This window comes from Anas platyrhynchos, chromosome 1 (assembly GCF_047663525.1).
Source record: "Anas platyrhynchos isolate ZD024472 breed Pekin duck chromosome 1, IASCAAS_PekinDuck_T2T, whole genome shotgun sequence".
Taxonomy (NCBI): domain Eukaryota; kingdom Metazoa; phylum Chordata; class Aves; order Anseriformes; family Anatidae; genus Anas; species Anas platyrhynchos.
The window spans coordinates 79301391-79327771 of record NC_092587.1 but is presented as its reverse complement, the minus strand read 5'-3'; the positions used below and the strand labels follow the sequence as shown (position 1 = coordinate 79327771).

Here is a 26381-nt window from a genome sequence, read left to right as displayed (position 1 = left end):
ACACGTGTTACTAGTACCCATTTTCACACATCAGGCACACTGCCTTTCCTCTCTGTGGTTTAGCTGTCAGACACAGCAGCAGCTAGCTGGTTTCATCATCATTTACTAGATAAATGAATCCCATTGCAAGTAAAAGCCTTAGGTTTGGTTGTTTTGGAGAACTCTGCCATACAACGCTAACTCCGATTATCACAAGGCAGAACACTTCACATTTTATCCTCCATATTTCAGTAGTATTAGCACTGGACAAACAACACAACAGAAGCAGACCCCTAATCAGTGTTTACATAGGAATCAAGACAACATACCTATTGAACCACAGTCACAGGAATTTAAGAAGCAAAATACAGTCATGAGAGTCAGATTAAACAGTTCCGTTGTTGGTTTTCAGCAGGACAGCATTTTAGTATATGTACTGACCTGTTCAACCAAACAATGGCAACCTCTCTTTGCTCCTTAAAATTCAAGTGTCTGCTTCAAGACAAAGGTGCCAAATTGGTTAAAGTACACGACAGCACATTAAAAAAAATACAAAAAAAAAATAAAACTGCAGTCAAACAGTTAATTTCATACACTTAAACTACTTCCAAGTGTATCCTTACCATTTTAACATTAGTGTTTTTTTTCTTGTGAAGAGTTAGGTTAGCACTAATCCATCGGCCCTTCATGAGTAAACAAGAGCTCTATTTAATTATTAAAAAAGTAGCCTGGAGTTTTTCAGAAAAAAACAGAAGCTATATTATCTGAGCAAGGCTTCATAGAGTATTATTAACAAGAACATTTATTTCAAAGGAAATACAAAAGAAATGGAGTTCTGTTCAGGAGCCTTTAATTCATTTTTACAGGCTTAAATATGCAAATGAAGAAAAGGTATGTTGAGATTATAAATAACATAAATCAGATAAGCTTACACAGTAACGCTACAAACACCCCAGTGGGGAAGGTATGCAGCACTAACAGCAGCTATATGCAATCAGTCATCAATAATCAAGCAATCAAACTTGCCTAATTCTAGGCAAAAATATTCATCCATTAAGTGTATGACTGCAATGGATAACAGGATTCCAGTCAGGTACAATTTATCATATTGATAAGGTTGCTTTTTGGAATAGAAGCCATTGTTTCAATTATGTGCGCGTAAGGTTTCTCATTCTGCTTACAGTTAAAAATAAGTACTTTATGTTTGTGTACAGTGCTCTGCAACAGAGGTCTCAACCACACTAACAATTTCTTACAAAACACTCCTGCGAGGTAGGTATATCATCATCCCCATTGGGAAAATGGAAAAGAGGTTTGCCCAGAGTCTCACAGTTATTTAGTAACAGAACCAGGAACACGTCATCTGACTCTGTACCAACCTTTTCGACTAGGCAATACCCCTTTTTAAGTTATACTATTGCATTCAAAAAAATTATTTCAAAACATGTTAATACTACAGTATAGCATTTTGTAATAAAACAAGAATACAGTATAATTCTTTTTTTTATGTACCGTTACTCTCCCCTACCCCAACTGCTTTACCTGAAGATAACTAAAATATTTATGGACTAACAAAAAGCAGTTTTTAAAAATATTCATTGTAGGAGCAGGCATGCAAGTGGTTGGATGTTACTGTTCATAAAGAACATGTGTTGTTTCTCTAGCACCAACTTATACATGTACTAGGAGCATGCAAACTGAATGTTATTTTAAGATGGTAGGCAGTTGCGTGTCTTCAACCTTGCAGTTTAGTGCCAATAACTCCAGTCAGTATAAATACCTTTCCCAAGCTTAGTATAATGGTGACTGAAAACCACTCCCCCCTATAAAAACTCTTAAAACACTTTCTGAGCTACACATTCAGCTCCCACATCCACCAGGTGAGAGTCTTGATTAAGACAAACACACCTGATTTCAGGTTCTAATCTACTTCCACTTTGAAGTTCTATAATGAAGTGACTAACTCCTGTATTGGGACTGACAGAAGACAACTGAGACTTTGTTAAATTTTCTGGCAAAGTACACTTCAGATCTGAAACAAAATAACCAATCCAGTTCCTCATGTAGGCTCCATGACTCACCACTAAGATATTGGCATCTAATATTTTAGAAGTTCCACCGTTATCAGAGCTAAGTCCTGGTTGACTGCAGTGATTTGTCCAAGGGAAAACAGACTGTTCTTCAGATGTTCCTGAGCTTCTGCTTGCTGCACCATGCATCTCTCGCTCCTTCTGTTCCACTTCAACAGCTAGCTGACATAGAAATTCAAAAAAATCCTTTGCACGTTCTCTTACCTAAAAAGAAATTAAAGGTCAGAAGAGTACATTGAGAAGAATGCAAGATATTTTAGCTTTCAGAAAACAGATACAACTACTTCAGATAAAATACAAACATTTATCACAGACAGGAGTCTGAAAGCACTGGTTAGTGAATGCTGTGAAAACTGCTCTGCCCTTCAAAGCCAAGGTTGAGAGCAATTGCCACCATCCTGAGCTTAATGAAGAGTCAATCTCAGAATGAATATTTTACTTCTAAAAGAGACTCCCTAATGGACAACCATTAGGTCAAGTGGTGTTTTTAGCTTGGAAAAATGGTTGGAAAAAGTCCTTTGGTTGGACTAAACTTTCAGTAAGATGTTCCTAAGTAAGCAGTGTCTGTATCTGTACTAGTGAAATTGCCTAGAAACCAGGGCACAAATACATAAATACCATACTTCATCTAGCGTTTCTCCTCCAGAAGGTGTGAATGCAGGACATTGTTCTCCAGCAGCTTTTGCCATAGCTTTGAGGTCAGTCAATGGCCTTCCTTCTGCAACTCCGTATTTCTATGAGAGGCAAGTTACAAAGACTAGGTTTAGCAAGATAAATCTTCACAATCACTTCCAATGCAAACATCTCCCACCAGCTTTGTTTTCTAGATTCTCAAGCATAATGTGCAGATTAACTACTTTTTACCTTTTCCCCCAACATTGGAATTAAATGTATCTGCTATTTAGGTTAGAAGTATATATACATTGGGTAGAGAAATACATTAAGAGTAGCATCTCATTTAAAGGGCTAGCATTCAAAACACTACTTTCAGCCTGATCTTTGACTAGAGATTTTTTCCTTATATTCTTGACACTCAGTATACAAAATTAATGTCTTCATAACTGAGGTTGCATTGCAAATACCTCTGTACATACCTGTTCATAGGAGGATATAGGAGGATAAACTCCATTTACTTTTCATTTGCAGAAATACTACAAGGAATTATTTTTCACAAGCAAAAAATATTTAATCTACAGAATTCTGTAACTGTCACAAGACAGAATTAATCCATTTAAAACAAACAAAGTTTCTGAAAAGGACAAAGAGTAAACTAAAACACCACAAGTATTACATCTATTAAAAAATAACCCAAGGGCCACCCCCATTTTTTCAGGGCACACATTATTGCTGTGGACGGAGTTTTTAGAAAACAAGGAAGGAGAAAATGATCTTAACATATGACAATGGACTCAGAACATGCAATTAATGATATTCAATGACACACTTATTCCTGAGACCTCCAAAGGCAAGGCCCATATGAGAAACAGAAAAAAGAATCCATATACACGTATATATCAACTAGTCATTCTGGACCACTAGTGGTCACATTATAAATTAATATTTATCATCTATAATATATTTTAAAAGATATACATGTGGATGTCTACCACCATTTTTTACCTTGAAAATATTTCCAAAGTACATCTCTTAACAGTGGCAAAACAGATTAATACTTCTCCCACTGAAGATTAATACCTCACTACCACTAACAGATCAAAAATACATTCAACCAGAAAGCTTTGGTCCTTTCTTAGAAGGACTGAAGACAGTAAAAACAGTAGAGTTATGCGTATTTTGAGAAAGGACTTGTGCTGTACTGTTAAACTCTCAGTTACCCATGTTCCATAGATCCAGACACTGACAACTGGAAAACAGATACATGCTTATCATTGATATTTTGATTTCTATGCTGTGGACATGGAATTTGCAGCCATAATATTTTATTATAGTCTTAGGAATTTATGTGTACTGAAACAAGTCTACTGTCAGTTCCCTTCTCTAAAGGGAAACTTGCAATTTAAGAACATTAAAATGTGAAGAAATAAAAGCTCTGAAACTACTAAAAAGGAAATCCTAATCTTAAAAGATTTTTCCAGACTTCTCCCATGAAAGCAAGTAACAAGATAATAAAGCTTTCTTAATAGGATCGATGACATATGTTCCTTTAAGCTTAAGTTTCTTCTCATACTATTCAAACTTAAATTTCAGTTATCCAGAGAAGTGCCTTACAACTTGTGGCTTGCAGAAACCATACTGGCAGTTTTATACTGCAATACAAACACCGTGAAAAGAAAAAAAAAGTACAATTAAGATTATTCTTTGTAAAAACTGTATCACAGCCCACAATATTTTTGAAAACACCAGGTAGTTAAGCAATTAAAGAAGACTGAGAGGCATGTAACTTGCTGATTTCAGGGGGTGAACCAGAGTTTCTGTCAGAGAAAGAGATCAAAATGGGAAATGCTACAGTCAAGTTCTGCTCTTTAAACACTTACTTGCCTGCAGGCAATATGCAGTCCCACTTTTGGTTTTGTAGCATTTCAGTATTTAAAATTCAGCTGACACAGTCAGTGTAGCATCTGAAGGGTGACTCATACTAGCAGAAACAGCCAGCATCTGAGCTTATTCTGATCAAGACATAGTTAAAAACAGACAGGAGGTACTATTACGCCTGTAATTAGATAAAGGGGCTAATCAGGAGAGCAGATTGTTCCATGACCAGCAGAAAGTTTTCCAATAGTCTTCATGCAAATGAGAAGGTATAAACAGGTTAAAAAACAACATCAGATTGTGCCACCAGACTAGAGAAGGGAAGCAAAGGGAGCACCTTTAATGTTTTATATATGGGGCTAGAATGCATAGCTAAGCTTTTCATTACATATAAGGTAACTCCCTCCACATGCAAGTCATTCAATACTGAAATCACCAGAACACCAGTTACAGCCCTATCACTAGCTTTTGGCTTTGCTTCAGAATTCTGCAATCAGGCAAACTATTTATAGTACCCGATGTAAAAAAAAAATAAATAAAAAATCAATTCTTAATTATTAAATATACATCACATAGTGCTCTTCGTTGTTAAATCTATTAAATAAAGTTAAGATTAGCAGTAAGTTGCACTTTCAAATTGTTCAATATTAAAACAAATTCTTTTGGCACTTACTCTCTCTCGAAGTCTTGCATCATACTTGATTTCCAAATCTTTGCAAAACTTATTTTTTCCTATAATTGTGGCAGCAGTCTAAAAAGTGAATATACAGTCACATCAATATCTAAACGATCTTACAAAACCACAGTCTAAGTGAATTGTATTAATAGTACCCAAAAACCCAAGTACACAAGATTAAGAATTTTCCAGCTAATAGCGTCTGTCAGAATTGCATATATGGCCTGTGTCATGCCATAAAAGGCAGATTTTTATTTCCCAATTCAAAGTCCATAACAACTAGAGACATTTAGCACCCATGAAAGGTGGGCAGCTAGATGCACATCAGCAGCACAATTTATTGGGATAAAAACCACACCTCCTCTTGAGTATACTGCTATTCACAAAGTGATCATGCCACCACATGCTTGTAGTATGTGGGTCATGCTTGCAAGCAGTGCATTCCTAAAAACTGATCAGTTACTCCAACTGCCATCATCTATTGAATGAAGTAACTTTCTGGCAAATAGCTACTTAATACACCTCAGAAATCAAATACTCTTGAAGCACTTAAGAGGAAGAAGGGTGTTTGCTGGCAATAAACAGAAGTGTCAGTCTTGATGCTCAGGAAGGAGACGCACACTGGATTATACACTTGGAAAAAAAACAGATGATACTCACCTGCTTTTTGACAGCATGGCCAAAAAGAGAGAAAGAGAAAACCCAAAGGGCTCAGTTTGCTTTTTAACAATGTCTTGATGTCTTGAGTTTTATATTTTCACATTCCAGGTCTGTCTGCTCTCTTCCACACTGCTAATTTCTGGAGCTAGTCTTTGACCCCTCCCTACCTCCCTACTAGACTAACTCTGTCAAACATGCTCCTCTGCAAAGCCTCTCTCTCTCTGCCTGTCCTATACCTGTTCACTGTGCATCTCTTCTAGCGCTCAAGATTTCTGCTCAGCTAGTACAATTCTTTTTGCATACATACCCAATTTCTCCTACCCTGCTCAGGCTTGAGTGTTCCCCCACCCCCACCCCTTTTTCAAAGGAACTTGTACATTCCTCTCATACTTGAGCAGTGAAGTGACAGTGTAGTAAAGGGCACCCTTCATAGATCTTCAGCTGCCAAAAAAGGGAGTTACAAGCAAATAGAAATTGAAGCTCTCTTCACGTCTTCGGAAAAGCTTCCACAAAGTCTAGATAGCTTTTCAAAAGAATGGTAAAACATGTGCCCTTATGCAAATGACAAATTCAGGTCAGCTTTCTACTTTAGAATTGCACAAATGCTTCCCATGGAAAAGGCTTTCTCTAATAAAAGATGCCACTATTATGCATTTTATAAATATTTAATTACTGCATCCTCCCTACCTCTCTAGTTTGCTTTCTGCTTAAGTTATGCTGCTACAAGCCTATGAGTCACTGGTCTCACAAGTTTACGTGCTGCAAAAACAGATGAGCAAGATTATCTGTGTTAAAATGAAGAAATTTTAATCTAGATTTCATTGATCTGGTTTACAAGGCTTTAAAGATTTTTGTAGCAGTACAACTAAGGAAAAAGCAAGAAACTAGGGCTATCATAAATTTCTTAGTTTCAACCATGTGAAGTCTTATGTCTCCTGAAATCACAGAATCAGTAACAGGAAACAGAATTAAGGGTAGGACTCCCATAGGAGATGTGACCTTCCTAGAACAGCTAGCAGCTCGACACCTCTACATACATGTATAAAAGTTCTGTTTCCCTAACTTTTTTGAACATTTTGTAATCTTGTATACAGAGCCATACGTAAACCCACTCAGTAACTAACATTGTTTGCTCTTTAAATAATCTATTTTACGTCTTTAAATGATCTATTAAAACAGTACATAAGGTGAGAGGTATGGTATCACATTCCTGCCAAAATCCAACAGCTCTATACATTTAATGGTTCCCGTACTGACTTTACAGCAAAACTTGACCTTGCCTTTATTGGTCTGCCTTTCTCAAAAAAAGGCAAGTAGTTACAATGCATAAGACAGTGCATACAGCAATTTGCTTTGTTTCTTCAAAGAAAAAAAAACAACTTTGGTCTGTGTTACCTCTGAATCCCAATCACTCTTTTAACAAGAACCTATGCACACACAAAATAACGGAAAATCCATAAGAAAAACACTACATGTCATCTTGCAAGCTGGCCTTCATCAGTGTGCTGTTTGCGCTGAAATTCCCATATTCACAGAGGCCTTCTGGAATTCTACACAACTCAAACTTCAGTTTTAAATCCATTAAAATAGCCTTTGGCCTTCCTTCACTGTATTATTTTTGTATCATCAATAACAAACACCAAAATCTGAAGCTCATATTTACACTCAGCCTCAAGATGCATTTACCTGCTTTGCTCGAAGGAGGTCACTTGAAAAGACATGTGTAAACTTTACATTGCTGAGAAATAAACCAGCAGCATCTGCTTGTTTGAAACCAGTTGCAGAGAGTGGCTCATCTACTCCTTGACCTACAAAACAAAAACCCATCAACATTAAGACAAATAAATTTAAAATCATTTATCAGCTTTGCAAACATGGCAGACAGAACCTACTCAGTCATTATAAAATGCCTCTCCTGCAGCAAAGCCAGCCATTTGTAAAAGAGACTATTACTCTAGTCTTTCTTAAACTTAGTCACACAGTATAAAGAAAGGGAGCACACACTAGAAAGGCAGAAGGATCATTTACTGATGATATTGAAATTAAGGTATTCAGATAAGAAATTTTTTTAAAAGCTTTTAAACATAAGACAGAAGCCTAAATTTTCTAAACATGAGTGGTCATTTCAACTCACTTGTCCTTTTTAGAGTAGACTCTGGTAGGCTCCTTGCTAGAGGAGTCAGTCTCAAGTGAAATTAAAACTGAAAATGTTTCTTCATTGTAAATTATAAAAAACAGACAATACAATTGAGATACAGCTGTTGATACTAAAATACACACACGGAAAAACATGCACATCAGGAGAAGCAAGTCCTAACAAATATGAAATGGTAGTTCCTCCCCATTCCCTAATATCGACAATGCCCTGAAGAAATGATGCAACAAGATGGGATTTTGTGTAATGTGGAAAGCAGCACACACTCTTTGCCAAAGACACAGTTTCACAAGAATTTTAGAGTTGATGTAAACACAATCTGTTGTGGTCTATCCCTCTCCCCTGCTCCACCTCGCATATTGACACTAACACTCATACAGCTGCACAGCAAGTGTGTGCACAGCAACAAATCTAGCTGAAAAGTAATCCTTACAAAAATGGTTTTCAGATGGAATAGTCTGTGAAGCTAACTGGCCACAGAGCACTAGGACAGTGCTGAGAGAACAAGCACTTTGGTGACCCAACATTAATGACAAAGGTGTGCTCCTTTGTGCTGGCTGACTCATACACCCAAAAGTGTGGCAGAGGGACCAACCTGTAAGAAATTGTTGTGTCTGTGCTTGTATTGCCTACTTTAAGCTGCAATGTCAAAATTGAGATAGGAAAATCCAGAAGCACGATTCTTCTTTGCAACACATAGCACTGAAAAAAAACATATTTACTCAGAGTAAAAGCCTCCAAGGTTCTTTGTAGCTGTAAGCCTCAGTTTTCCTACAACTGGCATCTAAACAGCTCACAGTTTTCAGTTCTGGGTGCATGAGTCAGCCAGCGCTAATTAAATGCTTTTTCTAAAAACTGTCGTCATAGAAAGAGCTGGGATTGAACAATTCAAGCACATTTAAGCAATCTTCACTTTTCTTTTTTCCTTGCAGGTGACAGATTACCACCTGAAGGCAACAACATCCTTTACAACATAACCCTTATTCCTGCCTCTGTGGTTCCTTACTAACTCCAGACGTTGCATGAAGGTGTACCTAGCTGCTTCTTCATCAGAGCTGCTGCTCTCACTACGCATGCAAGTCCCATAAGCCCTTTTCTCAGTCTTGATACTAACTCCTGAGACTTAAGGATGCCAGAATGTCACAGACCACTGTCTTAACAGGTGCTGCTATCACTTTATTCAATTACAGGTAACTTTTTTTTTTCTTGTTTAGCAAAAGGAAATGTAACACTTCTGTCAATACCAGAAAAGTACCACTATTTGGTGGCATTATTCAGAGACTGACTTAGAATCTTTGTAGTCTTCTACGGTTATCAAGCTAACATTCCCATCTACAAATAAAAATATTTTAATAGCCTAAGGTATTCAATATTATTCTGTAGTAATATTTAGCAGTTGATTCTGGGATTTTTCATTTTGTAGGGAAAAGTAGTTCTCAATCTCCAAGAAGCTAGTAGAATAACTGACACTAACCTTGCAGTATCTTGTCTTTGTTGTATCTTGTTTCTCCACTGAAAGACATTAGACAAAAAAAGTAACTCAATAATTTAGTCAAAGTTCAATAACATTATTATATTATAAACAAAACGGAAAAGAAGAGTCTGAATATCAAAAGCAACGTACAGCACAGCTTACTTTCAAAAACAGATGTATTTGAAGATTTTACTATAGAACAAAACCATTTTCAAGTGATCAGCCTCAATCACACTATCAATATTTACTAAGACAAACCTACCTGGAACAAAGAGAAGGAAAGCAATCTCTTAAATTCATCATAAATGCTGCATAATTTATCTATTACAGTGTCATATTGGAGAGAGAGAAGTAGGAAGACTCTGTAGTCCTCTTAAGAGAGGTATTTACTACTCAACTGGACCCCTGTGCTTTAGAGTGAAGCCAACTCAAGCAATTATCAACGTTGACAGCAGAGCTGCTTGCACACCTTGAAGAAGCACAGTATAAAATGCTGGAGCTGTAGAAAAACTACTAGAATTAACATAACCTGCTTTTGAAATTAGAATATTTAATCTTGAAAATCATAACTGGGGGTATTGCAAGAAAAGAACAACTAAAACCACAAGAAGATATATTTTGGAGGAAAAACTTAATATGAACAAATTTAAGCATGGTTTGTTGAGACGTCTCACCTGACTGAAATATCACATGCTTAGCTTTTTGCAGTACTGAGGGCCAAACGTGCTGCTTGCTTTTTAAATAGCTATCAACACTGCTGGGCAGAAGTCCTTAAGATGAGCCCCAAATAGATAACCAATGACAGAAAGCAAGTATTTTAAGAGAGAACACTATTTTACAGCACACTTTAAACATCCCTGCGCCCAGGGCAACAATTTAATCCTTCACACTCTATCCACACCCTGACAGCTGTTTTCAGCCTCCTGAGGAAAACACATCAGGGTGGATGGAGTCCATCCTGCTGGTCATCAGCTTGGGGGTGGGGAACAGCAGCATCCCCAGATTTCCAAGTAACACTGACTTAGTGCAGCGCACACAAGCACAGCCTAAGTTAAACCAACCCATTTCCTGATGAATGACTTGGATCTTTCCGAAGTGCCTCCTACAGTCCCACCTGAAGATAGTTTAACAAACTGTTTCTGGCTTTGATGCTTTCTAAATGACGTAAAAGTAATGCTGCAACTAGAGCACCGAGTCATGGGAGATAGGTCTGGAAGGGAAGAATAACTCTGTTTAAGAGGAAAATTAGAAATAGGAAATTGTTGCTCTAATTGCACTAATCAAGTATTAAGCCATATTATGCTGAAGATGAAATGTAAGTTTGGTTTTCATAAAGTTAGGCAGCGAACTACTGTGAGTTGGAGGGAGCTGTAGCTAGCTTGCTAACTGCTAACTTAAATTAAGTTGACTTTCATTTGGAGGGAGCTGGAGCAGCTTAGTCCCATTAACCACTGGTCTCGGTCCATATCCACTACAGCCTGAAAGTGCAGCTCGCCTCAGCGCTTTTGAAGAAGCCACAAATGCCAGTTCCGTAACATTTCGCAGCAGAAAGGTTAGCCTACCCTTCTGGAGCGAACCCGCCACCCCACCAGAGAGCTTCTGGCAGGAGGACGGTCACAAGACCCAGGAGCTCATAAATAGCCCTTACTAAATTTACGTCTAACACCGGACCTCGGCCGATCCCGAACCACCCTGACACCGCCTGCCTGAAGCAGAGCCCCCCCCGCCACCACCCCCACCCCCCCGGCTGCGGGTGAGGGCCGTGGGGCTGACGGAGCTCCCGCCCAGAGAAGGGCTGGCGGCGGAAACGAAGGCTTTGTTTCCCTGAGGGAGGAGGAGGAGGAAGAGGAAGAGGAGGAGGAGGCGGCGGTACTCACTGCCGGACAACGGTCAGCCCGAAGCGAACCATGACGGACCGCCACCACCACGCCGGCTGCCGGGGCCCGCACTGCGGCGCCCGGCGGTGACGTCACGGGGCGGCAGCCGCCATTGCTCCTCCTCCTGCTCCTGCTGCTGCTGCCTCCTCCTCCACCTCCTGCTGAGGTGCGCGGAACGGGAAGGTGGCTCCTGAGGGAAGCCTTCGGCTCGTTTCACTAAATCTATCAATCAATAAATAAATATAACAATCAATCAATAAACAAAAACCTACTCCCCCCCCCCCCCCCCCCCAAAAAAAAAGACACTTTCTAAAAAATACACTTTCTATGCGAACTTTTTTTTCTCAAAAACTTCTCTGCCTCCAAAACCTCCTCTGCCTCCATTCCAACAACCCGCCGCAAGGAGAAGCGCCACCGAGGCACAGTTTCGTGCCTCAGCCACGAGCTTTTTCCACCTCTTGGAATACGTTGGGAGCCCCAGCACGCTCATCACATTACTGTTTGTCAGGGACTGTGGGGATAGACGCGGGCTCAACCTGTGTTTGGCAGGAGAAAGTGTGTTTGAGGGGAACGGCTGCTCTACAGGCAGCAGGTACATCATCTAGCGGAGACGTGGGCTGTGCCAACCAGGCCTTAAAATGCTACGGATGTAGAATATTTCTTCTTAACAAATCCCCATAACAATTAAATTGAAGACATATACTGTCTGAAACATCATTTAAGGTCTCAATGCACATATTCTTACTTTACAATTATAATCGGGTGGCTTTCATCTTAAACACTGATTTTCACGTAATCTCATGATTCTAGGACAAGAAGCTTGACTAAGTTTATTAGGTTTCAAAAGACACAATATTTGCTGATGTTCAGACTTGTTCTATCAACTAAAATAAGAACACTAATCGACAACAGGACTTTGCTTGTAGTATCAGTAGTGAGTAAATTATGCTTCAGTACAAGTTTTGGTTAAAAGTTTTGGAAGCCAAATCATATTTTCTCAGTGATCAGCAGCAGAGAGAGGGCTGGTTTCAAAACAACTGTTCCAGACCGGCAGATCACAAGGCAAAAAAGTGGGTGATATAGGCACATTTGTAGACTTCCATAACAACTGGAGCCAACCTGGTCTTGTGTGATACAACTCGTAGAATAGTTTGGGTTGGAAGAGACCCTAAAGATCATCCGGTTCCAACCCCCCTGCCATAGGCAGGGACATCTACAACTTCTCTGGGCAACCTCTTCCAGTGCCTCACCACCCTCTGAGTGAAGAATTTGCTCCCAAATATTTAATCTAAATCTATCCTTGTCCTGGTTTCAGTTAGCACAGAATTAATTTTCTTCCTAGTAGCTGGTGGAATGCTGTGTTTTGGCTTAGGATGAGAAGAGTGCTGATAACACCCCGATGCTTTAATTGTTGCAGAGCAGTGCTTATACTAAGCCAAGGACATCTGAGCCTTTTGCTCTGTCCTGCCAACGGGCAGGCTGGGGGTGCAGTAAGAGCTGGGAGGGGACAGACCCAGGACAGGTGACCCAAACTAGCCAAAGGGGTATTCCATACCATCTGACGTCATGCTAAACAATATATAGGGGTGGCTAGCTGGGGGGAGGGGGCCGGACTGCTCGGGGTTAGGCTGGGCATCGGTCAGCGGGTGGTGAGCAATTGCATTGTGCATCACTTGTTTGTACATACTATTACTTTCGTATTATCACCATTGTATCATTATTATTATTTTTGTTATTATTATTTTCCTGTCTTATTAAACTGTCTTTATCTCAACTCACGGGCTTCACTCTCCATTTCTCTCCCCCGTCCCAGAGAGGGAGGGGGGAGGGTGAGCGAACGGCTGCGTGGTGTTTAGCTGCCGGCCGGGTTAAACCACGACAATCCTCTTTTAGTTTAAAACTGCTACCCGTTGTCCTATCACTACACTTCCTGCTACAGAGTCCCTCTCCATCTTTCATACAGGCCCCCTTTACGTACCAGAATACCATTATAAGGTCTTTCTGGAGCTTTCTCCAGGATGAACATCTCCAGCCCTCTTGTCTTCACAGGAGAGGTGCTCCAACCCTTTGATCATCCTCACAGCCTTCCTCTGGACTCACTCCAACATGTCCATGTCCTTCTTGTGCTGGGGGTCCCAGAGCTGGACGCAGTACTCCAGGTGAGGGTCGTAAGAGCAGAGAAGAGGGGGAGAATCACCTTCCTCAAACTGCTGTCCATGCTTCTTTTCATGCAGTCCAAAGCCTCCCTACATTTTCTGAAAAATGAGACAGATTGTGATCTTCTTCAGGCCCTATTTACCCAAATCATTTCAGTGCCTGGGCTCTAGATGGGAGATTGGTGGAATAAAATTTTGGCATCCAGAATCTTGGATGAATTTCATATTAAGACCGTTGCAGATTGACTTGTTGGATGGAAGCCACTTTTGCTCCACAGCCACCATCATTCTTGAGAAATAACAGAGAAGAGGAACTGGGAAGAGGAGCAGAGAGGAGAGCAAAACTAAACTGAACATTGCCACCCACCTACCTACCAACTTCTTATCCATGCCCTGTATTACAGTGGTGTTTGCAGACTTAAGAGTAAAACTGACGTCTGATCTAGATAAAATAAATCAGCTCTGTTGCCTAGTGGTATTCTTTCTGGGCCAATTGACACCATTAGTGGGAAGATGCATCTTCATTTTGTAGTTGACATTCTTGTTGCTTATGCATTGTTCCCTGTGTGAGTAAAGGGATTCTTTCCTCGGTTGCTAGGGTTTGCCATTCTGACTTTCACTTTTCCTAGTATGGATGAGCAAAGCAAAAGAAAAGAAGTTTTAGAAAAATAGAAGTTTGTTTTGCTGTTCCTTCCTTACCTCCTGTTTTTGAAAAAAAAAAAAAATCATGAAAAAAATACACTTACATTTTGGCAAACTGCAACAGCACTACATAGAAGGTGTTTTTATTAACACAGAAATAAGATATTCTCCCCAGGAAAAGGTCCTACTAGACAGAAATAGTAAGGATTTAAAATGCTGTCATTTGGGGAAATTAACCATAAAAATTTGGTCAAATCATGTCTCTGTTATTGATATAGGGTAGGATAACAGGTAATATGTATTTTATGGTTTCCAAAAGCAAGGAAAGAAATGGAGAAGTCACCTAAGGGTGAACACAAACACCCAAGAAATTATAATAACACAAAAGGACTGAGAAAATAGTATTTAATATTAATATTTTAATCTCTTTGCTGAGGATGATTTGTAACAAGCAATGAACAATGACTTGACTGCTGGTAAAATGGACAAAGTTACAAAAGAACCAACCACAGATCATCTTTTTCACCTCAGAAAGCTGAAGTTTTATGGTTTACAGATGATCTAATTAACCAAAATATTAGTTGGTCAGAGAGCTGAGTGTATTTGCTTTAGGATTTCACAACAGAAAGAAAAAATGTTATCTAAAAATCAGTTATTGGAGAAATTTTTCTGGGTTGCCTAGACATTTGACCTAACTTTGAAACCAATTTATGTCTTAACCCCCCACCCAAATAAATAAATAAATAAATGAAGACTAAAACATAATTCTTTCATTTTCCAGCATTTTAAAACCACATGATAAATTAAATGTTTAATACAGCACTGGGTCTATTTCATTCCCCTTTTATCTTCCTTCGGTACTGTGGCATAACCTTGTTTTTCTGTAGTGCCTCACAACTGACATTTTAAATGGGTGAAATTAGTGACATGTCTAGCCTTTACATGATCCAGTGCCAAATGACTCAGCTCTGACCTATTTCTATTGTAACACCATTACAAAACAATTGCATTTTGCTACGATGGTAAGCCCACAGCTGTGTTTCAAGCATGTTTTAAAAGTACAAGAAACAAATGTGAGTCAACACTGTTATCGTCTATCATCTTATAAATGCATGTTTTGGTACGGGTCCCTTGGCAAAAGTGACAACTCTTCAGGCGAAGTTTTAAGAGACTTTGTCTGAAGTTCCATAGCCTGGGCTTGTGAGAAAACAGCTCGAAAAGCATGAGGCTTCTGACTTACAGACTCATGGCTTAGCTACTAGATAATGTTTCCTTTTATCATAGAATCATAGAATCATAGAATATCCTGAGTTGGAAGGGACCCTTAAGGATCATCAAGTCCAACTCTTGACACCGCACAGGTCTACCCAAAAGTTTAGACCATGTGACTAAGCGCACAGTCCAATCATTGTTTAATACTCTTATCTTTGCTCTTGTCTTCTTCATCTTCTCAGCATGCACACTCATATATATATTTTTCCTGAGTGTTTTAAACTTATTTTTCTTTTCTTCCTCTTCAGTAATTTTTCTGCTGTAGCATATCATGTCAGCCTGTGATCATGACCCCATGTTTATGTTTTAAATTGACCCACTGAAGCAAAGTGTCTATAAAGCATAACTGCTAGCACAAACAAAGAAACTCCTCAAATGAGGAACAGTATTTTGAGGAACTCTTCTTAGGAAGAATAATATTTTATGGTGCTGGAAATTGAAAATTTTCAAACAGGAAATATTCTAATAAAAAAAAAAAAAATGAAAAATGTTGACTGTGTAGTAAAGTCATTATCACATGGATTGCACATCACTAACACCAGACAATATCAACAGGCCAGGAAAATTTGTCTCCTCAGAAGAAGAGCTAGCAGTTAAAATATGCAAAATTGAAGTCATCATCTGGGTGGTATTCTCTGCAGACCACTTATCATTTCAGAAGCTGATCTTCCTTCCTGCTCTGGCAAATTCACCAGCCCAGGAGAAACCGAGACTGAACTTCTGCAGAATTCTTTCCTCCCCCACCCCTCTCGCTTCATAATACAATTCTCAAGGACATGCTGGCGTAAAGAAACTCATGACTTGGTCGAATCCTAGCACAGAGATTGTGCTCTCACCAGTTCTTAAATTTGTCAGGCTGGAGAATATGGCTATGTAGTACCTTTGCTGCAACTACCTTAATTGCTTTCATGGCAAAGTAACTTCAGGAAAGTGTTTAATTATTTTTCAGATGGCTTTCAGTGATATATACCAGCTGCAAACAGGGAGCAGAGCCAGCCCATGTGGCTGTCCCGCTGAACAGAAAACATCCAGTGCTCCCGCAGCAGCGCTCCAGCCCAATTTGCACCAACCCCGAAGTGTGGAAGTTCAGGGCACGCTTGCACGCCTTCTGGGTGATGAGGACGTTCAGGCGAGTGCGAAGTTTCAGTGAAACATTTTGGTTCCCGGAAGGCTGCGAAGCGCCCAGCATCTCCTCCAGGAGCTCCAAGCAGCTGCAGTGGTGAGAGTTACGTTACTGCCATCTCGCGGCCCCCGCGAAATATGCACCTTTCGATTTTACTGCCCAAGTCAGGTTCCTGCCCATTCGAGTTCTGCATGTCATTCAGATTACATATTTAATCGTTTGCTCCAGTGCTGCTAGCCATCAAGGAGAATCACATCCAGATTTTACAAATTACTGTTGCAAGTTTCTATGACGTGAGGCCCAAACCTTAATACCTAAAATTGGGGAAACGCATTATGCTCTCAGGGCACTCCAGAAAGATCAATACTTTGCCATATGTAAGACACAAATCCAAAGAAACTTGAGGAAGCTGGAAAAACTGAGGGAAACTACTTTTGTTTGGGAGTGTTGAGTAATAGTCCTGATTCATTCCTTATCCTCCAGCTGGTTATGTCCCTCCCGCTCACAGTTTTGTTCGAGTGCTGAAAAACCCTAATCATCAAAAAGGTCAATCTGTTGCTCTTCAGAGATGGATGCTTGTTACTTTCCAGCTAGACAAAACAGAGGTCTTGCTCTAAGAAGAATTACTGAACAATCTGAGCAACTGTAGCTCCAAACGTGACCAGTGTGTTGATCTTTCTCTCTCTCCTTCACTGCTCTGTCCTAATGCTTCTCGTAGTTTCTGCATGTTATGTTTTGGACAAGCTCAAATAACATCCCAGTTTATTTTTAGAGAAGAATCAATATTAATATGGAGCTATCACCACATCATTTCTACAGAAGGACAGACATTTAAGCAGACAGACATTTTTCACTTTTACTGTACTGCGCATCAGCTTCTTTCTCGCTCTCTAGCAGGCTGCAGCAGAACACAGAACAGCCCCTCTTGCCAAGCATATGGCATGTAGAGCTCTTACCTCATTATAAATACCTCAGCTTTACTCCTCTTCATGTTTTAAGTTAACAGGTCTAGGTTTAATGTGTCTGCTACCGAGAACTACTATTCCCCACTCAGCTCTGAACAGTCAGAAGCCACAGAGCGCACCCGAAGCCCATGCTGAACAGTGCCCTGATGTTCTCCCCTGCACATGTCTGTAATAAGATACCCACAATTTTCACTGTTTTCCCCTGGTTTTAGTGTAAAAATATTGTGGTACCTGTGCCCCTGCAACCACACACAGCCGAAATGCGAACCACCTTTGGGAATCCTTTTAAATATAACATGACGTTAAGAAAAATGGAAGTTTGTTTGTTTGTTTGTTGTTGTTGTTTTAAATATTTCAAGGAGGTACAAGGTGTGGTGTAGCCAACTTTCTCAGAAGATCTAAAGGGATCCCCAGTCTTTTTAAAATAAACTTTCCCTTAATTGGGAGAAATGATTCAGTGTGCTGTGGGGGGCAAAGAACTAGAGCATAGCCTCTTTCTCTTAGTGCCAGCTGGCTGGCTGTAATTTGCAAAGCAGTGCAGAGAATGCTCTAATATAATTTCTCTAAAAACTGAATGCAACTGCTTTATGTTTATGGCTGCAAGTAATTGTAGACTGTTGCAAACCTGTACCAGCAATAGTCACCTGCATGAGCAGGGCCATACTCTTGCCTGGCCTGTTTCTTCCCTGTGAAACATAAGATTAAAATACATATTTTCTATCTTGTTATCTAGATTGCTATTAAGCAGTCCATGAGCTTGATACAGCATTTCCTGCTCTTCATCTCTCCTGCTCTTTACCCACAAAACATTTGATTTGCAGTAGGTTTGAAAATTACTGTAATTTATACAGTGTGGAGACATTCTGTGCATCCTTCTAGACAAAGTATAGTGGCTGATGGCCTCTGACAGCTGGCAGTGAGGTTCAGTGACCTAGACAGTCATGTATGTTTATTTTAATAGGATAAAGCACCATTGATATGCTCAGGGGTTAACTCTGTATTGAAAAAGATGGACTCATGATAACTCAGAATGAACTGAGGTTAGTGGGAAAATTACTGAACTTTTTAGAAGTCACTGTCTTTAGCAGGGATATAATTTCATTCTGTTTGTACCGGTTGCATTAGATTTATAGGGCTTTTTGCTTCTTTGGAGCAGCACAGAATGAAAAGTGGCTCCATAGTTCATGGACAAATTAATTTTTATTTATTTATTTATTTATTAAATATAAAAGTCAGTCCAGCATGCAGTTGCTTTAAAGCAAAGTTGCTTTGTGGTCCCTCCTTAAAATCCTCAGGCTGTCCTTATATAACGTATAGGATCATGATGGGCAGATATTGTTTGCAGATGGTAGGAAGATGACAATACAAAATAGTTTCACAGGCCACATAATGGAACTTAACCCTATTGTATGTGGCTTCTCAGCATTCAGACCGCTTTCTTTAAAGAACGGGAACAGGCTTTTTTCCAATTATTTTCAGTTTAGCTTCTGCATACTACATCCACTAATTTTGAAAATATACCTTTATTTGATCTACCACAGAAAATCTCTTCTTTGCTAAATCCTCTAAAACACAAAGCTGCAGAGCACATCCCTTAAGTTTCAAGGGGACTACTGTTGACTCTACAGAGGGAAAAAAAAAAATAATCTGGTAAGACCTGTGATTAGGACAGGCTCTTTGAGCTTCAAAACACAAATGGAAGGTGTAAGAACAACTCTCACATGTTCAAGTTCTTTGGCCCTTAGTTAGGCCCAAGAAATGCTACAGATTGTTGGTCAAGTTAAAGTGGTACCAGAGGGACACAGGACTCATTATGCATTAAAATCTTTGGTGCAGATAACCTGTGACTCACAGGTCAATTTCCAGGGAAGATTTAAAAGACCTTGCTGTAAACCACAGCTCTCATTTGTGTGATTATGACTAGAAGGAGCTCTATCTCCTGACTCATACCTCACACTTTCCATCATATTTCCTATCCCATCCATGATTTTTTCTTCTATTTGTTCATATATATATGAATATATATATCTGAAGAAACATATGACCCCCTTCCCCCCATATATATATCATACGTTTCTTCATTTTAGCAACATGTGTTTTCCCTCTGAGTATTCTCCTTCTCCCGGTTCAATACATCTTGCTTTCATTTTCCTCTTCACTTTTCTTTCATTTCACTTCACTATTTTTGTCTATAGCATTATTCATTTCATGATGGTGTTACTTTTTCTCCAGTGTCTGCCCAAATACTTCTTCATTCTTCAGTGCCTCTTTGCTCTCCTGAAGGGCACCCAAAAGCCTGAAATTCATTAGAAAGGAGCACACTACTACTTGATGGCAGTGGAGAATTTCACCTACAACAGAGACTGGGCAGTCTTGGCAGTGCCTGTTTACAGTGTTGTGGAGCAAGAGCGACTTAGGGTAGGCCAAACATGTTACGCATGAAGTTGGTCAACCCACAGTAAGGTTGACCTCACCAGCATGAGCTGTGATGAAAATGGGAGAGACAGAGCGGGTTTGTCTTGCCACCTGGTTAAAGGCTAAAGAAGACTTAGTTCATGGAGGCTTGTTTCTTCCCACTGGTTTCACCACAAAACCCCCTCTCTTTCCCTCACTTTTTACCCAAAGCTTATACAAAAAAAAACCCTACAGAATGTTGCAGTAGCCTTTAAAATACGTCAAATAACTGGATGTTTAAATAAGATTTAAATTAGTTGCAAAAATGTGCACTCCATGTACTTACAAACACTTTTCCACAACCTCAACTTAATTTCCACAAAATGTTTTAATCTAGCAATTTACCATTTTTAGGACTTTTTTCTCCTTAAATCCACCTGGACCTTTTCATGGAAGAAACAGCCAGAATTTGCCTTGAACAGTAGGCAATCATATAATGCTTTTTTTTTGAGGAAAACTTCTGTGACTGCAACATTAAACAGTTCCCATTTTATATGCCTGCTAACATGATCTATCCAGATAAAAAGCTCCAAAATCACATCATCTTTTGCACAATGAATGAATGAATGAATAAAAACAAGACAGGTAAATTTAGGTCAAGGTGAGTTTATTGTCCATACAGCATACCTAATCCTGCCAAAACACTTTTCTTAAAACCATCTTTAAACTAGTCAAAACAACGGGTTATTAATAAAAATGACAACACTGAACAGAGAAGACCTTTTAAAAGGTAATCAAGACTACACTGTATCAGAGTCTTATCCATCAAAAACAATCTCACATACTTTCTAAATACTTTTGTTTACATTGATCATGTCTACTACCACACTTTCTAGCATCCCCTGACCATATAAACATCCACACCTCTTAAAGAGCACATTGTGAGAGAATAGCTGACTTGATATGGCATCACACTCGTTAAAGCAAAAAAAAAAAAAAAAAAAAAGTTTGAGAACAGGAACTGTGCAACTGAGAGTGATTTCTGAGGTACATGAGAACATGGTAATAAACATAGTGGAAAAAATCCAGTGGCCAGGTGGTTTGCTGAGTACAGAGATGTCCAATTACTCAAGAATAAATCACTGACATCAAAATGGGACTCAGTATTTTTCTCTTTCACAAGCATGTTGGAAGTATAAATAAACCAATTACAAGGTGCTCCTACACTACAGTAATGGGTGGGAGGGGAAGATCAAAGTACCATCAACAGAAAGCTGACATAAATGGTTTTAGCAGTTGTGCCAGTCATTTAGCACTTTTAAAGTATAATCAGAAATATATATATATATTGGCATATATATATTTCTGATATACATATATTTCTGATCCATAGGAAGTTTTTATATCTGCAATTCAGGAGAGAAATCTTACACCTCATTTGCAATAACAGTATGTTAACATCTGTTAAAAGGGGTACTGTGCAGTATTTTTGTTTGGGTGCTGCTGTGAAAATGTTCATATTCAAGTATGTCACATAATTTTTAAGAACATCACTGCAGAGGACAACACTCCCAGCACTCGTGGTGAGCTCGTGGGTCTCCCTGCCACATGAGGGGCTGCCACTTGGTGCCGCCACTTCCAACCCAACTCCCGTGCCCACTTCTTGTGCCATGGTGAGGTGAGTGGACGTTAACACTTACACTGATTTCCAGTGAAACCTATGAAACTGTGAGTGGACACGGACCCACATAAGAGGTTACACAGCAAAGAGAAGCCTTGGTGGGGAACCCCACAGGGGACAAGGACACCACAGGGCATGGGATGGGCTATCACCCCCCTGCAACCAAATAAACCCCAATGGGGCAAAACGCTAAACTTCAGTCCACTGACTTGCCTGTGTTTTTATCGGGCCAAGAAGCCAATGTTCTGATGGCTGTCTTAAAGATGCCACAAAACTTTCCATAATTTTCAAGGGTAGGGGCAGGCACCATAGCTACTACTCCTGCCTATACTCAGCCACGCTGACTGGCAGAACAAAGGGGAGCAAAGCACCTGAGTGTGATGCATGCAGTGCCCACACTTTCTACATGCAGCTCTGCTAACACCAAGCATGTGTATGTAGCATTTCGCTCAGGATTCACAGACTCCTCTGGTGCACTTCCCCGAGAAACAACATTGATTAGCGCAAAAACTCGTGCATGCAAACACTGTCTAGGAATTACCTGATCTGTCAGGGAACATTACCTCATATGTGCGCTGCACATAGTTCTGAAATCTTGCTTATCATGGTGCTTCCACAAAACTATCACCTAAGAGTGATGTAGTTGCTGAGTTTAACATGTTCTCAGTGTGAAAAGCCACCACTGTCAGAACAAAGCCATCCACCTACTATTTTCCAGCAACACTGCTGCTTGTCCCTTTTGAAACCTGCTCTAGCGAACTGCAGGGTACCACTCTTGCCCCCAAAGCTGTTGCAGCCCCTGAAGCCACCAGCGGGAAGAGCACTTTGGCCCTCGCGCTTCGCAAAGAGCAGTTACCATCAGTTACTGTCACCTAACAAGGGGGAGACTTCTGCTCCACACCTCTTAAAGAGCACATTGTGAGTTGTTGTGGTGCACTCAAGAGCTGCAGGGCAGTACAGCCGAGAGCCCTGAGGGGACAGGCAGAGGGCTGGCACCTGGCCACTGGGGCGCAGTGGCACAGCCAGGCCTGATCCTCCACAAGGCGATGGCCATTTTGAACAGCAGGATTCTGAGAGCATCCACCCCGGTGGCTGCCCTGCTGCCCACCTAACAACCTGCAGGGGCTGGGCAGCACCGTGCTGGACCCTGTCTTGTGCAGACACCACCAGGGGCTGGGCCACCATGCTGCAAAGACAGCTTGGAGGGGCGCTGGGAGGGAGGTGCACAGCCACCACAGGCATGTCATCCATGTGTCCAGGATTAGGGCCTGGAGGCGCAGCGCATGCTCCTGGACAGGCGCTTGGACCAATGCATTTTTTCCACTATGAAAAGGACACCTAAGACCAAAAGGGAGCCAATGCCCCTGCTTGCTGCAATTTCTCCCCGACGCAGCCGGCGCGACCATGCTCCGCTGGCCAAAGTGCAGGCCCCAAGAGCTGCCGCTTGCACCGACCGCTCCGCTGAGGCTCCCGGCGGGGAGAAAGTAACTGTCACGTTGTGAGGTATTGTGAAAATGGGAACCATTTTTGTCTTGTCCAGTAAACCTGAGGTAAGTATACCATCTTTGCAGAATGTGATCAGGAAGGAAAAAAAAAAAAAGGAAAGAAAGAAAATAAAAGGAAAATAAAATAAAATAAAAAAAATCATGAACACGCTATTAGGAAAAAAAAAAAAACCTGTACAGGGCATTTCCAGTAAATCAAAGAACTCATCATATCTCCACTTAACCATCTACTTCAGGATTTGAAATTTAAGCAGTAAAATAATATATTATAAAAATGTTTATAAAATAGCAGCACACTCAGTGAAACAATACAGCTAAGTACTGTTAATGTGAATAAGAATGAAACAAATCATAGCTTCTTAGCAGCGCAAAAAAAAAAAAAAAAACCAACAACAAAAAACCAACAAAACCTTAGAATCTTACTCCATTTTCTACCCTCATCTAGCCAAATACAGCTGAGTCCATTCATATAATATTCTTCGAAGTAGCATGTTCGTTCTGGATTTTTGTCTGAAAATGCAAACATTTAACATTTCAACCAACAGCTTCATTCTGTATATTTGCAAACTGTTAATACAATTGTGCAAAAAAAAAAAAAAAAATTGCTCCAACTCCTTTGCCATCTAAATGCCTCTTCTTTATAGATGGAGCAGAAAAATAAATTCAAGTACACTGAATACACCTTTGTAATAAAACTCCAAGTCACACACCTTGATGTTTACCACTTGTGTCTTGTGCACCAGCAATTTTCTTTCATTGTCCATGGATAAGCATGCAGGTGGTATTAAGATCCTTCTGTGACACTGAACAATACAAATCGTCAGGCTTTTATCCGGAATGTCATGACAGGAATGTCATCTGAAGCAGGTGTTGGTATTTCCAGCAACACCACAACTAACAAAGTACACCAGATACTGGAAAATATTGACTATAAAAAGCTATAATGCTTTGCTTTTGTGACTTTTTCTTTTTTTTCTTTTTTTTTTCTTCCTTTTTTTTTTTTCCTTGGCAAAATCGTCATAAACCATTTCATTTAATCCCTTAGGAACAATTTTCAAAGTGCTTTTCGAATGAAATGGTTTATAATAACGCTCACTGTGGATCAATAAAGTTATTGAAATGCTGAAAAGGTGTGATGGGGCGGTGGGGGAAGCTGTGTAGACAGAAGAGGGATCATACCAAACCTCATCTTCTTTAACACAGTGAGGATATGTTAAAAAGGAAGATGGACAGAGCATCATTTAATTGTCTTTACACCAAGCTAAGGAGCTGCCAAAAGTTAACATTGATGTGAAGCATTAGCACTGTAAAGGAATATAATGCTTTTGACAGATGATCCACTGCATCTTGCAATCCAAAGGTCGGAGGTGGTCTGATTAGCCGACTGGTCGAAATTAATCGGTTCATTTCCCCCATCTAACGTGAGCACTCGATAACTTTGGCTTGGCCCACAGTTGGGTAAAGAGGATTGCCCTTATGCCAAAGATGCTGCTGTGTTTAGAATGAACCATTTCTGAAGGAAAAGTAGAAAAAGTCAGACAGGAGAGGGGAATTTAAAACAAAACAAAACAAAAAAACACCTGCTCTTCCGGCTGGCAAAATAAAGCATCTTCTTTCTTAGGTAGCAGCTACCACAGACAGCAAGAGTAAACAAAACTAACATACAGAGATCCAACAAACACTTCTGACTAATAACAGAGGTGACAGATCAGCAAATCTCTTCTGCATTCAAAATGGTTCAATTGCTTCAGGGACCTTTTCCCACTTTGCCCTAGCCCCTTCTTCTATTGCTTTGCAATCTAGTCAAGCCATAAAATCGCACACACAATTCCTTTCTTAAATCTAAAAAAGGGGTGTATGCACTAGGTCATAATACACAGACAAGTATACTCTACGTTCTTCCCACAAATGCAGGCTTACATTTATCTAGCTACTTGTATGCTTTTATAAGCATTTAATATCACTTATACATAATCAAATAGCAATTACCAAATATATTGTGGGATTCCCTTCTGTAGAACGTCATGGGCGCCAAATGTTGTTTTTTTTTCATTATTCAGTTTTTGTATTTTTTTTTTTTTTACCTAAAAGAACTTTAAATACGTTCTATACGGGAGCAGATTAAAAAAAAAAAAAAAAAGATTTCACTCTAAAAATAATAACAAAAATAAAAGGGCTGGGGGAGCAAGCATGACTTTCTGTGCTGATGTCCTCACAGGTTGATATCTCTCACATCTGTGGGAGTGCTGGCCTGGTCCAGTTCATCCACCGTCTTAGAAGGATTGCTTTGCTGTTGCTGCTGCCGGACTTGCCTAAGGTTGCTTACTAGCACCGACTCAATCTGTTCTTGACAAGCTTTAAGGCAGTCCTAAAGGATAAAAAGCAAATTGATCTGTTAGTTACTTTTTTCCTTACTGAGCTAGTAAAAGTTTGAAAATCAGCAAATGGGTATTGCTAAGGAACATCCGCTGTGACAGAAAATAACCTTGAATTCTCAAAAATTATCAATGTTTACGAACTCTTGGGTTAAATAATAATTCCACATTTATTATAATTTCCAAATTTAAATATTTTACCTGTCCTTGCTCATTTGTGCTGTCTTGAGCAAGAACTCAAAGCACTCCTCAGCACTCTTGTGAAAAACAAAGGGCAGGGTAAATGAATTTGTGCATTCTTCTATGCAAGGTTAAATGACTTGGCTGGGTCTTCACTGAAAAAGAAAAGTGTTTTTATTCTGAAATAACCACATGCACTATACCAATGTAATGCAGACAGAGGCACATCACTTCTACCATCAAGCAAGTTTAACACATTAAAATCAAGCAGGAGTTTTGAGGTCCCCCCAAAAGTGCAGTTCCTTGTCACAGTGTCTGTATCAGTCATGTATCCGAAGCCAAAAGCAAAAGAAAGGTCTGTGTATCTGTGAAAATTTAAGCATGAAGAAAAGGTCCAGAATAACAGAAACATCACAGAGTTAAACTGTACTGCTTCCAAATATATCCCAACATGGCGCGGCACAGGTCATCAATTCATGCCATTTTGCTATTTTTCTTTAAAGAGTCTTTGTTGAAGAAGCAAGAAAGAACCATCTCTGTGCTAAGTCTCCGAAAAAGGCAATCGAACATTAATCCCAGAGCAAATCACACTGCACAGTAACTGGGCACTCTGAAGGGAAATAAGGCTTTGTTCATGGTGAGGGAACTAACAATCCAGCCCCAAACATACATCCACAAATTTGCCAG

At 39.9% G+C, this 26381-nt stretch overlaps 2 protein-coding genes and 1 long non-coding RNA gene across 4 annotated transcripts in view; 1 reads left to right on the top strand and 2 right to left on the bottom strand.

Moving 5' to 3' along the window:
• Positions 1 to 763: 763 nt before the first annotated feature.
• TIGAR (TP53 induced glycolysis regulatory phosphatase) lies at positions 764 to 11577 on the bottom strand. Its single transcript, XM_027449912.3, has 6 exons — positions 11402 to 11577; positions 9525 to 9562; positions 7582 to 7703; positions 5233 to 5310; positions 2693 to 2803; positions 764 to 2273 (listed from the first exon to the last, which is right to left on the bottom strand). The coding sequence occupies exons 1-6, from the start codon at positions 11431 to 11433 to the stop codon at positions 1815 to 1817; spliced, it is 840 nt and encodes a 279-aa protein (XP_027305713.1). The 5' UTR covers positions 11434 to 11577; the 3' UTR covers positions 764 to 1814.
• Positions 11578 to 12794: 1217 nt separating this feature from the next.
• LOC140003225 (uncharacterized) lies at positions 12795 to 18418 on the top strand. Its single transcript, XR_011811490.1, has 3 exons — positions 12795 to 13050; positions 13451 to 13560; positions 16421 to 18418. It is a non-coding gene; the product is annotated as an uncharacterized lncRNA (long non-coding RNA).
• Positions 18419 to 20603: 2185 nt separating this feature from the next.
• CCND2 (cyclin D2) overlaps positions 20604 to 26381 on the bottom strand; it is a 41700-nt gene continuing 35922 nt past the window's right edge. Inside the window, exons 6-7 of one of the 2 annotated variants that reach the window (XR_003494950.3) lie at positions 25129 to 25507; positions 20604 to 24652 (exon numbers count right to left, since the gene is read on the bottom strand). Coding sequence is in view for 1 of the 2 variants with exons in the window: in XM_027449915.3 (XP_027305716.1) it covers positions 25352 to 25507 (156 nt within the window). In the remaining variant the exon portion in view is untranslated. Of the gene's footprint in view, positions 25508 to 26381 lie in introns of both variants that reach the window. The other variant, XM_027449915.3, reaches the window with a different exon arrangement.

Bases quoted from the DNA above. Each gene is read 5' to 3' on its own strand.
- TIGAR (XM_027449912.3), bottom strand. From the start codon at position 11,433: ATGGTTCGCTTCGGGCTGACCGTTGTCCGGCA. The intron at 2,804-5,232 runs GTAAGTGCCAAA...TGCCTCTCATAG, and splicing joins ATGCAAGACTTCGAGAGAGA to AAATACGGAGTTGCAGAAGG. The intron at 2,274-2,692 runs GTATGGTATTTA...ATTTCTTTTTAG, and splicing joins GAGGAGAAACGCTAGATGAA to GTAAGAGAACGTGCAAAGGA.